The 16,176-nt window shown below is 43.6% G+C and overlaps 1 protein-coding gene across 1 annotated transcript in view; it reads right to left on the bottom strand.

Moving 5' to 3' along the window:
* The window catches only part of CNGB3 (cyclic nucleotide gated channel subunit beta 3), a 63,553-nt gene extending 56,212 nt beyond the window's left edge, over positions 1–7,341 (bottom strand). The window contains exons 1-2 of the mRNA XM_065398294.1: positions 6,897–7,341; positions 1,534–1,687 (exon numbers count right to left, since the gene is read on the bottom strand). Coding sequence (XP_065254366.1) covers positions 1,534–1,687; positions 6,897–7,341 — 599 coding nt within the window. The remainder of the gene's footprint in view (positions 1–1,533; positions 1,688–6,896) is intronic.
* Between the last annotated feature and the right edge of the window lie 8,835 nt (positions 7,342–16,176).

Here is a 16,176-nt window from a genome sequence, read left to right as displayed (position 1 = left end):
CATAGATTGCCCTCCTCAAGGAGCACATTAAACCGCCAAGGTTACTACTACTCCATTGTTATGCAGGCCCTCGTAGACTACAGCGGCTGATTAATGAACATCACTGTGGGCTGCACTATTAAAGGTCATGATGCCAGGTTTTCTGACAGTTGGGAATCTACATTCATGGACAGGCTGGGCCACTAGTCCCACCAAATGACATTTTCATAAGTGGAGTTGCTGTCCTCACTGTTATTCTGGGAGACCCCACGTATCCCGTTTTGCCTTGGCTTATGAAATTATATCCTGGTCTCAGAGGCTCTGGCAAAGAAGGTTTAATTACACTTTCAGCAGGTGTAGAATGGTGGTTGAATGTGCATTTGGCAGACTGACAGCCCGGTGGTAATATCTACAGACCTGTTTGGATTCCAGTGTCATCAGCGCTATCTGGATGACTGTGGCTTGCTGTGCTCTTCACAATCTTTGTGAAACCAGAGGTGAGCCATTTCCCCCGAATGGATCTGTCACAGTGATGGACTGCTGAAGCAGTACACCCAGCTTGAGCTGGATGAATCAGGGCAACAGAAGTCAAGGATGCTCTGTGCTCCCACATTATGGACTTGCATGTGCCCATGGAAGAGGGAGAACAGAACCTTTTATGAAGGTATGTGTGTATGGTGGGTTTCATTGCCATGCATTGTATTTATAAATGATATGGCAGCTTATGAGATGGGGGGAGGGTGGACTCACAATATGGATTGATATAAATAACTCATTGATGTAGATAGCTGTATTGAGAATTATTTTTTGCATACAGCTTCCCAGTTGTCCCTGATAATGTGTCGCTTTTATTATTTGAAACACACATTAGATGATGTGATGCAGTGATGGCAATACCATTTTTTAAAATAAAATAAAATCCTTTATTTTTAAATATTTGTTGGAAAGGTACAATATTAACCATTGCTAGACAGGCCAGCTGCCGTTAGCACACTACTGACACCAAAACCTTAAAAACAGAACAAAGTGCATGTACATGTACAAAAAGTGAAACCGTTTACAAGACAGAACCCCCCGACTGTTATGAGTCCCCTGGCCTTCCATTCCCCTTGTCCTTCCTTCCATGTTTGCATCCCACTTGGGGCCAGGGAAGGGGAGTGAAGGTGCCCAGAGGGGAAGGGTGCAGCCTGGAGGACTTCATGGGGACACATTTGCCCTGTGCAGCCACTGACAGGGCCTGGTTGCATGGGCCACGCAATCGTGGAGTTGTCCAAGCTGTTCCTGGACTGCTGGACAGGGTATTGCCCAGGGGATGCTGGCCACGGGACTGATGCAGCAGGAACCTGCAGTCTTGCGGACATTAGAGATGGCATCCGCCCAAACAGTTCTTTCTGCTGAGCTTTCTCATCCTCCCTTAACTACCGTTCCTGTTCCAGGAACTGCAAAGCAAGTGTCTGCTCCAACTCTGAGCTCCAACTGTGAAGCCAGCCTGAGCCTTTCCTTTTGCCTCTCAGCATGATTTCCTCTTGCCGAAAGTCCCTCTGTCTTACGTACTGGACCTGGTTGTTGGTCCTGTCCAGAACTTCAATCACAAATTCAACATGGAAGCGCTTCCTCTTGGAATGATCCAGGAAGGTATGGTGTTTCAGGCTTCTGCTCCAGTGTGGGCGAGCTGAGGAGGTATTGCAGCCAGCCGAGGTTGATGGGCCTGGAATATGACAAGACACAGTGAATTATTGTCTCAAGTTGCTCAGTGCAGGAGCACAGAAAAAAAATCTGTTTTGGAATTTCAAGGAATTAAAATGTTACTTTTTAATACTGAACTACAATATATTGAGAGAGGGATGCCTCAGACCACAGACTCCCTGGACACAGCCTGGTTATCGCAGTGAAAGAGGTGCAGAGAACATGGTAAGTTAAAAAAATCATAACTGCTTTTTTTCCTAACAATTGCAGACCACCTGGGCTTTGGGGGGAGATCAGTGGCTGAGACATGCTACATAAACCTTCTCTGATGTTTCAGACATTCCACATTTTGGAGGACATAACAGATTTTGTGGTGCCTGATTGGCAGAGAGGTGTTATTCCAAGCTGCCAGTGGGAAACCAGCTGTGCATGCCCTTGAAGTATTTAAGCGGATGGTGACCAAACAGCACATTTACAAACTGAATGTGCTGGTCAGCTACTGAGATGGACCTGAAAAATATGCCCTTCCCCAAAATATGACTACCTATCTGGAGTTCCTGCTAAGGGAAAGTTTGCAGCTGTCAGCACCCAGGATTGGGTCACAATTCATGAAGGAATCAACAAGATGCTGCGCTAACATCCACATGGCTTAGTGTCTCCCCACAGCTTCCAATACAGCCTGTTATGACTGCAAGCCAACACACAGAACTCCACTGCCATCCCTCTTCCCCACCCCTGGTCTCCCCCCACCATTCCCCAGCATATTTCTGGACTGAATTCAAAACCTGTCATATTTGGGATGCATGATGTCATCACCCACAGACTGCAAGCATTGCATTTAACAGAAATGGATTACATTTGAAAAAGGGTTACATTTCAACCTTTTCTCGCCAACTCCACCACAATTCACTGTTTTCATTTGGAATGTTGTAGCAAAAAATATGCACCTTCCCAGAAAAAAAAAATCTTTACAATGCTTCTTTTACTGTTTGTGTTTCCCAGTCTCCATTCTTATTTACATGTGGTGGGCAGTGAGGGGACACCAAAACACTGGCATGCCATCCAGATGCATGCTGCTACCCAAGGTTTGTAATAACTTTTGGATTGGTTCATAGAATGCATTTCTATGTTAATAAACATAAAAATGGAGCCATAAACTTACCAGGCTCTGGGGTGCTTCTGTCTCTTCCATCTCTCCTGCAAGTTCTGTGCCAGCTTCTTCTTTATTTTCTGGTATGCATGGTCATTCCTGATACTCTTACTGAAATTAGCTGTTTTGCTGGTTAGGCACCGGAGATTAACCAAAATCTGGCTGTACTCCTATGACTCTTAGGCAGGGCTCTTTGTAAAGGACTACTTCTGATTGGTGGCCATTGCAAATGCAGAAGGTTCTCTGGAAGTGTGTTGCTCAGCAGTCAGAATAAAATTGAAGGGTTAAATGCCAAGCTGCTGTGCTAAAATCGCGGGAAGGGGGGTTGCTTCTGTTTCCTGGAAGTTGACTGGTGACTTGTGGGATAAAGAGGACAAAAAACACTGGACCATGGGATTGTGGGATAGTGAAGATGGACTCCCAGGGTCTAAGTCTGGCATGGCTGCGTGCACATGGCAAAACAATACTGCTTGAACCCTGGGTCCTGGCTGGACTCAGGCTTGGACCCTCCACTCATGTAGGGTTTTGCGACCTTGGGTCCGAGCCCAAGTCCAAGAGATTTGTGTGTAGACAGATGGGGGGTTAAGGCTTGAGCCTGAGTCTGAGCCAGGGCTTTCATTGCAGTGTAGACATATCCCCATTGTTCTTAAAGCCATCATAGCTGGCTCTATGCAAGCCCCCAACATCAAGAGTAGGAGAAGAATATTTCAAGGAGTTGGGATCAGAATATAATGTGGTCTGACTCATGTTGCTTCTATAATAGCCCAGAGGGTGGGGTGGTATAAACTGGTGCTATTCAGAGGAATCCTTAGGGCAGCTCTAATGTGCTCCAGGGGCTGTTTCCTATCCCTCATCTGCACTGAGCTCTACTCTGGCCAGTGGGGATTTAGCCCTGAGTGTGTTTTCACTAGGGAAAAAAGTGTGTTCATGGTAAGTAACATGAGGTAAAATCCTAGTGAAGACAAAGTAGTTTGTTGTTTTCACACCTGTTAGGTTGAAGTAAAGACTGTGGGGGATCCTAGGGTTTACCTTGACTTGCTAACTCATGTTAAAATTGCACACGGTCCTGTCTTCACTAGGATTGTACTTTGTGTTAGTTACCGCATATTAGCCAACATGAAATAAAACCACATATTTTCTTCCTAAGGAAGACAAGGCCATAGCATGGTAGTTACAGTTGCTTCCATATACATAGCAGGGGCTCCCGTACATTTTTATTCAGTGGGAAGATAAGGTTGAGATGTCAGCCTGAAATTCTTCAGAAATCTATTCAACTGAAGAAATAAATTATCTGAATTTTAAATATGCTGGACACACACATCCATTGAAATCAATAGCTTCAGCAAGAGCTGTGACTGCTCAGTACCTTTGAAAATCAGCTCAAAAGATGCTTAAACTGGGACCATTTTGACCTTGGAGAACTTAAAAAGCATTTCTGGATCCTCCATATTTTAATGTAATTCCACTATGGAAATGTGTCAGAGATGAAGTAAAACCTAAGGACTCTGAAAATCAAGCAGCCATGGTTCTTTTATGAAATTTACTTATAAAGTAGAAACCATTAAAATTGATCAAACACTTTAAAACTGAGCTCAGCCTATGTTTTAGATGTATGAAAGCTTCCTCAATACATTGGCATTTCGTCAGCAGTCCAATGAAATAGGACTAAAAAGTTGATATAAAAGAATTGTCCCCACTTCAAAGATAAGATTTAATGTAATTCTAAAATGTTTAATATATTTCAAAAACATCTGGAATACATTCAAAGATGTTTTTGGGTGAACCTCCAAAGGTGAAAATTTGGGGTGGTTTGGATAAATATTCAAATATTCAGGATGTTTATTTTAACTTCTTATGTGCAACTGGGCAACGCAGGCATCTTTAGCCCTTTGCATGATGTGCAGCAGGCATGCCATCTCCCATGCAGCTAGGGCCTGCTCCAGCTCTCTTTGACTGCAGTGAGACTTGGACTGGATCCGTCACCAGTTCATAAGGATGATGCAGGACAACTTCTTCAGCATCATCTGGGAGGGGTAGCATTGTGTACATTTGTGTAAGCCAGTAGTCTAAATGAACTCTTTCTGCCATCTATTGGTAAAGTGGGGAAAAAGACCTCAGGAGCAGACCGTATTTGTTTAGAAACACTTATTTGTCAAGGTGATCAAGAGACACAGGTGCTTTGCCAAAGCGATTTTCTTATTGCATGACTATAGCAGAACTTTACTTAATATGGCCTAATTGAGGGGCCACCCTAACGTGAACCTCAGTCACTAAGACCAGCTCTACACTACACAGTTAGGTTGACACAAGGCAGTTTACATCAACCTATCTGTGGATGTGACTTCACTTAAATTTGGCTCCTGCCGACATAAGTGACCTGCTATGCTGATTTAATAACACCACGTCCCTGAGAGGAATAGTCACAGTCGATGTAGTTAGGAGTGAAGACACTGCGTTATTTACGTTGACTTCCAGCAGCCAGCCCACAATGCCCCAAACTGACTGCTCTGGTCACCATTGTGAACTCCGCTGCCCAAGGGTCAGGTAGAAGGGAAGCCCCCACCCCCTTTTAAAGCTTCACGAATTTTTGAAATTGGTGAGCACATCTAGCAGCTCTCCATTATTGAGTGTAACTGCCCTTCTGATCATGCCAGCTACACAATCCAGACACGGTTCTGCTTGGAGAAGGCAGGAGATATTGGGTCTCCTGAGCCTGTGGGGAGAAGAGGCTGTGCAGGCACAGCTCCGAGTCAGCTGTAGAAATGTGGACATCTAGGAGCAGATTGCTCGGGGCGTGCAGGAGAATGGCTACCACAGGGACCAGCAGCAGTGCTTCATGAAATCCAAGGAGCTGTGGCAGGCATACCAGAAGGCAAGGGAGTCCAATAATCGATCTAGTGCCAAGAAGAAGACCTGCAACTTTTACAAAGAGCTGCATGCCATCCTTGGCAGAGACACTCCTCCCCTCCCCTCCCCTCCCCCCCAAGAGCACCGTGGATACTTCCGAGGAGCCTGAGTCACAGGCCCCTGCCTTGAACAGCGAGGAGGAGGAGGTGGACAAGGAAGAGGAGTAGTAGTATGGGGGACAGGCAACTAGGGGATCCAGCTGTGCAGTGAGCCAGGACTATTTTTGACTCCACCACAGTCCAGCCAGTTCTAACAGTTGAGCAGCCAGCATGGAGAAGGATAGAGTGGAGAGGAGAAAGACAGAGGAAAAGGAGAGGGACATGCAGCTGGACATGCATCTGCTTCTCAGACAACAAACGGATGCTGCAGACTCTGGTGGACCTGCAGGTTCAACAATCCCGTGCTCACCTCCCTCTGCAGCCCATAGAGAACTCAATATTGGGACCTCTTCATACCCCCCTCACCATTCCACGTGGCACCAGCAGCTGCTGCATGGCCCTTACCACCCGGGGGGGACAATAAAGACGATCACAGATTCACATGCCCTGACCTGTGAAAGCCACGGTTGATGTATGTGTAGCTGAAATGGAAATGACTCTTCTTTCCCCTTCATAAGTTCTGTTGTCTTAATTTATTAAGTTATATATATATATTCAATTATCTGGTTCATGTTACAGAATAAAATTCTATTTTTTGGAACAAAATTCATCTTTATTAGTTCACAACATATGCTGGCTGGTGCTGAGTAGGTCTGACAGTGACCAATTTCATGTTACTGCACCGTGTCACAGAACCCATAACATCATTCAGAAACAATATGAATAGCGGCACTGACAACATTATATTCCTACATACACAGCACTCACTACAGGTTTCATACCAGGCCACAGAAGAGCAAGGCCAGGTAGAGCATGCTAGAGCAATGCACATACTCTGGCTCACTATTAAAATGGTCTTTCAAAGCCTCCCTGAGCCATATAGCTCCATGCTGCGCTCTTCTTATAGTCCTTATAACTGGCTGTTCAAATTCAGCAGGCAGCCGTTCCACCTCCACCCCGAAGAAACTTTTCCCCCTTTGCTTCACAGATATTATGCAGGACACAGAAGTCAGTTATAAGCATTGGGATATTTTTCTCACTGAGGACCAATCTTGTAAATAAACAATGCCAGGGACCTTTCAAACAACCAAAGGCACATTCAACTGTCATCCTGCACCTGCTGAGCCTGTAGTTGCAGTGCTCCTTGGTGCTGTCGAGGTGGCCGGTGTACAGCTTCATGAGCTGGCGGACCAAGGGGTAGGCTGGGTCGCCCAGGATCACTATTAGCATTTCAATATTCCCAATGGTAATCTTCTGGTCAGGGAAGTAAGTCTCTGCTTGCAACTTTGTGTTCTTAAAGATATGAGCATCATGCACCTTCCTTGACCAGCCCACATTGATGTCAGTAAAGCATCCCTGATGATCCACCAGCGCTTGCATAACCATAGAAAAGTAGCCCTTTCTGCTGATGTACTCAGTGGCAAGGTGGTCTAGTGCTAAAATAGGGATGTGCATGCCACCTATCACCCCACCACAGTTCAGGAACCCCATAGCTGCAAAACCATCCACTATGTCCTGCATATTTCCCAGAGTCACAGTCCTGTGTAGCAGGAGGTGATTAATGGCTCTGCATACTTGCATGACAATGGCCCCTGTGGTGGATTTTCCAACTCCAAACTGATTCCTGACTGACTCGTAGCAATCTGGTGTTGCAAGTTTCCCCAGTGCAATCACCACTTGCTTCTCAACTGTCACTGCAGTTCTCATTTTGGTGTCCCTGCGCTGGAGGGCTGGGGCCAGTTTGGCTCACAGATCCAGGAGTGTGGCCTTGCACATCTGAAAGTCCTGCAGTGACTGCTCATCATCTCAAACCTGCATTACGATGTGACCCCCTCCAGTCAGTGATTGTTTCTTGGGCCCAGAAGTGGCGCTCCACCATCTGCAGCTGCTCCATGAACGCCACCAACAACCTTGGATTGTTTCTTTTCATGTCCCACAGTAATCTAGCCTCCAAGGAATTGTTATGCTCCCTGCAGCTCCTCTTGCAACTCTGCAAATACTGCAGGATCGCTTGCAACGCTCATGGCAATAGTGCAGAGCTGTGCAGGCTCCATGCTTCTGTCAGAGATGGTGGACAGGAGAAGGGACTGTATGGGTTTGTGGGATTTTGAAAAGAAAGCACAAAAATAATGGCATGCAGATGAGATGGACAACACTGCATTATGGGAAGTTGATCCCATGCTCCCAGACTCATTTCAGCTCCATCAGGCATTGCAAGAACTTCCCAAAAGACCCTGCGCTAGATCATGGCAAGTTGCACAGTGGGATACCTACCCATGGTGCACTGAACTGATGTAACTTAGGTCAGCATCATTTTGTAGTGTAGACATGGTCCACGTGTGAGGTAGTGAAGTAAATCCAAGTAAAAGTCAGATGGGGTGGGGACAGGTGTTCTTACCTAGTGGAGAGAACTTTGTTTAGAATCCTAGCTGCCATTTGATCCTCCCTCTCTAGTGTTTAAAGGCAAAACTAATTAGACTTAATTGAATGTCCTTATCTCTTCTCATTGATCACCAGTAAATTAGTCTAGGGGCTGAGACCTGGTGTGGATACAATAGTCCAGTGAAAGACCACACAGAGGAATGGTGGCAATGAGGTTCCCCACTACCCAGTGAAATCGCTAGAGGTGAACTCACTAAAAACTGGGCTAGGTGGTGGAACTTCAGAACATGGCATTGCGGCTAAAGGCAGTATAGTGAGGGATGCATCAGCATCAGCATCCAAGGCACCTCCTACCCAGAAAATCCTAGAGCTGTGATTGTGGGGCACTGTAAGACCCGACTGGACCCGACCGGACTAAGGACACAGCAGAGCGGCAGAGATGGCAGCAACAGCGGTGGGCAGTGGCAGAGATAACAGTTACAGCAATAAGAAGCAGCGGAAGCATCACTCGCCCACCTCATCCTGGGAGCTGCAGGTGAACCCACCTGAATGCATCCCTGGAATCTGTCACTTTGCTGACCTCGGACAACAAACTGAGACCTGGTGTGGATACAATAGTCCAGTGAAAGACCACACAGAGGAATGGTGGCAATGAGGTTCCCCACTACCCAGTGAAATCGCTAGAGGTGAACTCACTAAAAACTGGGCTAGGTGGTGGAACTTCAGAACATGGCATTGCGGCTAAAGGCAGTATAGTGAGGGATGCATCAGCATCAGCATCCAAGGCACCTCCTACCCAGAAAATCCTAGAGCTGTGATTGTGGGGCACTGTAAGACCCGACTGGACCCGACCGGACTAAGGACACAGCAGAGCGGCAGAGATGGCAGCAACAGCGGTGGGCAGTGGCAGAGATAACAGTTACAGCAATAAGAAGCAGCGGAAGCATCACTCGCCCACCTCATCCTGGGAGCTGCAGGTGAACCCACCTGAATGCATCCCTGGAATCTGTCACTTTGCTGACCTCGGACAACAAACTGTGAGTGGTGTGCAGTGGAGGCATGTTAAAAGGACATCCATCCATAGGGTGTGCACTCCACAGGGTGGGAAACTGAGGTAAAGGTAAAACTGAGCCCAAGCTACTGTGGGGGAAGCTGTTTTACTTATTGTTTGCATACTTCTGAGTTATTGTTGTGGTGTTTTTCCAAATTAATGCTGTGTTCCCTCTCCCCTTCATACAAGTTTTCTTTTTGTTATACATAGACTCAGTGCTTGGGAATGTATTGCACTGTATGGGTGCCCAGGGGAAGTATTTAGTTTTTTCCAGTTTTCTGGAACTGGTTTTGTAGTTTTAAGACGAGTCCCTGGATACTGAAGCTGACCCTTGTTGCTGCTGACACCATCTGGCAGAAGGGTTACGTTGTCAAATTGAAAAACACCTTTAATGAAACAATTTTTCACTTCTCCTGGTCTTCTAATGCATTGCAAATTGCAGCAACCCAGTGGACGGGGTGCTGGAACTATATGTATGGTGGGGGTGCTGAGAGCCATTTAACCAATCTGTGACTCCAGTATATAATAGAAACCACTTCAAGCCTGGGGATGTGGCAGCACCCCCAGCACCCCTAGTTCTAGCACCTGTGCCAGTGGACAGCATAAAACAAGTTGATTTGTTTTACAAACATCATTGCACTTTCAGTTGTTTCCATGGTAGCAATGAACTCTTCCATTGTTTTCCTACCACCTTTATGTTACTGGATTACATTTTATTGACTTGTGAACTCAATATTTTTCATTTGGTGCTTTTCTCTGTTCCCTTCCTACCCCTCTGACTGCATCTGCAGCCACTGTCACCTCTTCCTCGACACTTTGACCAGCATATTGGTTTCTAGCACAGGATGTCACAGCAATACAAGGCAGCAGCTGGGAGAGTCAGCAGGAGCAAGAAACTCATTTTGTAGATGACCACATTTCATAGGAGGTAATTGATATACCTGGGTTAGAAAATCTAAGGGGAAATGAAAATCACCTGGCTGGAGAAGTACTATTTAGCGACAGCAGTAAAGACAGATTTCCCTTTATTAATGTAACTTCTTATTATATGATACCTAAAGTGAGTCCTCTGAGACATATACATCGGTTTTCCAAAGGCAGCTATATAAACCAATATTTGATATGGAATTTCTTGTTGTTCAAAATATTGTTATGGCAGGAGTCACCAGGTGGCACTGTTACACATAGTCTTCCAAGTGCTTTTTCTCAGTATATGAGGAATTTTTTTAGTCTTAGAAAATTGCTTGTGTTGTCGACAGTTTTTGGTTATACATGTCTCTGGGTAGAGGAAGCAAAAGTAGCTGTCCACCACTTTTACACCTCTCTGTTGCTAGGACCAGCTAAGGGCTCATTCAGCCTCCAAAGCAACTTAGGACAGCCTTGAGGTTGCACCCAACTGCATCAATCTGTAAAGGGTTGTTCTGGCAGCTGAGGACAGTAGGAGAACTGCAGTAGCCTGGACATGTCCCTTTCTACTGACTGTTCTACTGACATGCCCCCTTCTCCATGGGCCAAGAATGAGAGGTGGCTGGCTATGCTGGATCTATGTCACTGGAGGATTCTTCTATACAAGGGGAGGCTTCAGCGGGGTATTTAAGACAGCTTTAGGTCTGCTTTGCACCACCATAGCAGTGCAAAGCAAATTTAACTGCTGTTTGGGTTTCCAACCTTAGAGTGCAGTGGACAGATGCAGGGGGAAGAGGGAAGGGTTGTTCTATCTGTCTAAAATATGTGAGAGGCTCTTGGATACACCAGTGATGTGGACCATATAAGAAAAAAGAAATAGAATGAAAGCAAGGCCTGAAATATCAAACTCCTTTGAGGGAGGGGAAGTAACATGGGAGAAGTGAGGGGTTTAGAAGGGAAAAAAATCATAGGTGTCATGTGTTTTGATAAAATATGTGGTTTTAGCAAAATTAGCTGCCATAATGAATCACAGAACACTGTAATTAAGAGAGGAAAGGGCTGAGTGAGGGAAGGTGATTCCAAGAGGTCCATTGCCCAAAGGCCCCTTCTTGAGGGAAGGGAGGCCAAATTCTGATGCACTCCGAGAGGGCATTCACCTCGATTTCCTGTTAAACTCGGTTCATTTGTGTGGATCCCCCTTGCTTTTTGTTCATGGACTACCCTGGAGGGGGAGAGACTTTAAGGTGACCTGGCCAAGTCACAGGAAGAGGCAGGGCACTGCAGAAGCAGAACAGCCATCAGCAGGATACACCTGGCGGGGAGAGAACTGCTACGCCATTCCTGGCCACAAAGAGGCTTGAGCAGTGAGTCAATCCCTTCACAGAGGCGTATATGTTGCTGAGAAGCTTTGTTCTTACAAGACACAAAACTGATCACACTCCCTAAGGAAGAGTAAGGTAAGGATGTGAAAACCCTTCAAAAACAAAACCATTTGATAAAATGGACACAAAATGTTAAGAGCATCTGGAGTTTGTATCAATCACCCCTCCAGGTTAAGTCTGCTATGTTTTCTGTTTCCTAGAAACCCTAGAACAGGAATCCTGAGTGAACTGAACATTTATTGTGTATTTTGTAATCTTGCCACAATTTCTTCCATCACGTATCCCTGGGTTTGCCCTATCCATCTGCAGTGCAATTAAATGATTTTCTTGTTTTAGCCAGTATATCATGATGGATTTTCTGACTTCTGCACAAAGGATTTTAAACACATTTCCTTCTTGTTTTTACATTCTTTTGATGTGTCTGCAAGTTTATAATAAATGGGCTTTATCTCAAATTGTATGTCAAAGGTTCCTCTGGTTTGCTTATGAGTCATAGGCCAGAATGAGTGTATTTTAGGTCACTCCCAATAAACATATGTGTGATTTTTCTCACTAGTTCACAATCTTTCCAACAGCAATCCAAGTTTCCTTTGGTGTTTGTGTGGGGTTTTGTCATGGGTGTATACCTTAGTGGAACCTTGTCACTCTTTGGCAAAGGTTTTCTCTCCCAGATGGAGATGATGCTATTCTGTATCTGTTTTCTGTTATATATTCCATACTTGTTGAGTGATTGATTTTTTCCCCCTCAGTCCTACTTTCCATTTCATTTTTATTGCCTCCTCCTCTCTACTGTCATCTCCTAATAAAATGGCATATGTTAGATTTGGTGTGGTTAGTACATAAGGAAGAGGCTGCTTGTGGAGAGCTGGCAATCTGGAGAGGGTGCATGACCTGCATGGGGCTATGCTTTAAAATCAACTTGTAAAATCAAGCTAGTGCAAATTGCAGTGTCTCTCTTATTGCCACGAATATATGACACTGGGGCTTTTTTAGTTCAGACTGTTTGTTGGTTTCGGGATGGAGTTTAAAGTGTTGGTCTTGATCTATAACATCCTAAGTGGTTTGGCATCTGCCTGTTTGAGAGACTGCATGGGATCTGTGCACTGATGACTGGAGTTTGTGGTTGAGGTGCTTTTCCCTTCCTCCTTCCTTACAGACTTTGAAGAGGCTGCTGGGTTTATTTTTGCTTATACTCCTATGTTTGCCCTTTTAGTATATGGCAAAAACCCCTACTGGCCTGAATAGGCTCTTTAAAAATATGGATCACATAAATATACACAAATAAATAAACAGTAATGGAACTCACACATAATATCCAGCAGGAACAATAGACCATGTTCGGGATCAGAGCCCCATGCTAAGCTCAATCTCCTCTTTGAAAGAACGATATCCAAGAATATTAACTTGTCAGACACTACAGTAGTAATATTTTCTGATTTGGATTTGCTACCTCCTCAGCATTTTAGGGTTATTTGGCTAGCGTATTTTAAAAGTGGTCTATTGAAAAGCTAATCCCTCATTTTGAGATCACCATAACATTCATTTTTATATAACAAACTGTAATTGCAAATTGTATTGATTTTCAAGTTGGGTCGTTCCTTGAATCATTGTAAGTGTGAAAGCTCTCTGGTATCTTCTGGGGAAAAAATGGCTCAGTAAGTGATGTTGAATAGACCTGCAAGACTCAACAGGCAGGAGGTTCAGAGCAGAACAGTTCTGAACCTCCAGCATGTCCTCTGTTGAGCTTTTCTGCACCTCAGTGCTAGTTTCTTCCCCATGAAAGCAGCCACAGAGGAGCCTCTGCTGCTTCTCTCCTGGCCTGTGTGGAAGGATTCCTTGCCCTCAGGCTGAGTGCTGAGCTCTAGGATTTGCCTCTAAGCAGATGCACTTATTCTTTAAGTAGTTATCCCTGACCCTGACCTTTGTGCAACATTATGTACTCATCTACAGAATGGTTATGCTTGCCACTTTGCACTGGTGTAAATGACTACACCAGGGGCAAGGCAGTGGAAAATCAGGCCCACATTTATGTATATGTGTATACACATTTCTTCTTATTTCCTCATCTATACAATTGTCTGCCTGTAGTTTTCCTTATCTTACACTGTGTGTGATGTCTTGTCTGTTCGGTGAGTCGGATTATAATCACTCTTAAGTATTTTAATACTTCCTGTCATTATAGAAAATATGTAGACACCTGCTATATAGTTGGAAAAAAGGTCTAGGGTGAATGAAGTAGAGAAATAATGTCCTGATTGTGTTTATGTATTTAATAGCTATGAAGTAGTCTGGCTCAGACATTTGTTTTTATTAAAATCTCTGACAAAACAGGGATCAGAAAACATATCGCCTATATGTACTACTGCTGCCTGAGAAAATCCACACATGCCACTGTCTGTTGTAGATATTTTGAACCTTGTTTTGGACAGTGCTTTACAAATGTACCCCATGTATCTGAAAATAAAATTCTGGATCTTGCCATAGGGGTAAACTATACTTTTGAGAAGCACTGCCATCGTATTTTATGTTTAAGTATACAATCCATGTCTTGTGCAAATAATTTGTAGTCTTTTATACATTATTTTGAGCATCTAGTCTAAATAACCAATTTTCAGAAGGACATGACAACACATAGCTGTAAAACTACTCATAAAACATTATAACATGGTTGAGGAAGCTTTTTTTGGTGACTGAGAAATTTATTTCTCAGTATCAGTGGAATATCAATAAATGGGTATATTCATGGGCCCTGTTTGGTTCATTTTGTGCCACAGGAAAGCTGCCAAAACCGGTTAGTTGGGGATTCCCCATAGCCATGACTGGGGATCTTGACAGTCAGACATCCCTTTCTTTTTCCCTTTTCCCTTTTCTCTTGAGAGTCCAGAAACCTCGTGCTCTCTTGAGTGTGCCTGACAGGTCTCAAAAAGTAGTTGTTAATGGGAAATCACCACTGAATTGGGATGTTTCTAGTGGGGATCTGCAGGGCTCAGTACTAGGGCCGACACTAGTCAACATTTTCATCAGTGATCTGGAAGTAAATATAAAACCACTGCTGATGACATTTGCAGATGGCACAAAGATTGGCAGAGTGGTAAATAAAAATGAGGACAGAGCGGTCATACAGAGTGATCTGGATCATTTGATAAGCTGAGCCCATTCACACAAAATGTGTTTTAATACAGCCAAAAGCATCTCTCCCATAAGTACATTAGGGATTATGAGGTGCTCAGATATTATGGCAATGGAGGCCATATAAGATAGATAGAGATAGAAAACATAGTTGTGGCATAATCAAATTGCCCATTTCCTACTGTGCAATGCTAAGACTGGCCTGAAGCTCTAGAGATAAAGCATAAAATGGTTTAGCTTTTATTACCAACATCTTAATAGCCTGAGACTTTACAAATGCAAAGGCAAGGTTCCTTCAGAATTTCCAACATATATACACATTTCATTTTCCAGTCTTGGAAACTAATTGGTAACATTTTAGATCCTGTGCCATTACAGAAGAACCTTAACTCAACTATTCTTCTCATTAGAGCTTTTGAAACATATTTATTGTTCATTTTCCCCCAGTGCCATCATCTCTCCCTCTCCTTTTTTGTGGAATAGTATTTGAAATGTAGAAATGGTGATATCTGCAATGACAGAAAGGAACAGGGACTTTTCTTGTATAGTACATGCACTCTGAAGTGATGACAGCATTCTCACTTTTTCCCTTTACAAGGGATGATAGAATTTTTATTTACATTGTATTCTGAAACTTGTTTCATGCTTCACCAGACATTTTGAATTTAGATTGATGTTACTTTCATTCTACTATCCACTTTCTTAGTCATATAACTAATGTAAACATGATGATTAATAACATAATTAATAGATAGTTTAGTTGCTCTGATTATGTACATAATCAACACTATAAAAGCAACTCATGGGCACAATAAGTTTCATGAAGATACCATGCAAACTGAACCATCCATCACAATTTATGGTTTCACTTTATTTCAGAACATTTGTACAAGTAATACAGAGAGATGCTGTTGTCGGCATTAATCAAGTGAGCTTGAAATAAAGTGCACAGATAGTTATCTTCCAGCCCTGTTTGTGTTTTCTTCATCAAGCGAGACAGCTAGGGAGGTGACAGATGTGAAGTAAGCCATTGCCTACATGGAGTTATCCAGTGCCATTGAAATAAAAGCAAGCTTCTAGATAATGTCAAACTCCTAACTAACCATCTGAGTTGCATGAAATTCCTTCTGTTAAAGTCAAAGATTTGCCACAGCAGTTTCTTTGAGAATCCTCTTAATCATTTAATCACAACAGGCTGTGAATCCTCTAATCTTCTTTAGAAAACTCTCTAAGGGGAAGTCAAGCTCAATACTGAGCACACAGAACTCAGGCTCAGGTACCAGATTAAGACGTGAATACGATTTTATTTTAATTACTAATTTTGCAGCATGAACCATGTGAGAGAAAGTCAAAAGAACATATAAAGTATCAATTAACTATTTTTTTTAAAAAACTTCCTTTAATGTCAATGCAAAGAAGTTTAATTGCATTGAATATTTACTCTGATCTCATTTTAAATAAAGACTTAATCATTTTAAAAACTAATTACCAAAGAACAAGTACACC

The sequence above is a fragment of the Emys orbicularis genome, chromosome 2, assembly GCF_028017835.1.
Source record: "Emys orbicularis isolate rEmyOrb1 chromosome 2, rEmyOrb1.hap1, whole genome shotgun sequence".
Classification (NCBI taxonomy): domain Eukaryota; kingdom Metazoa; phylum Chordata; order Testudines; family Emydidae; genus Emys; species Emys orbicularis.
This window is presented reverse-complemented; position numbering and strand designations above follow the sequence as displayed.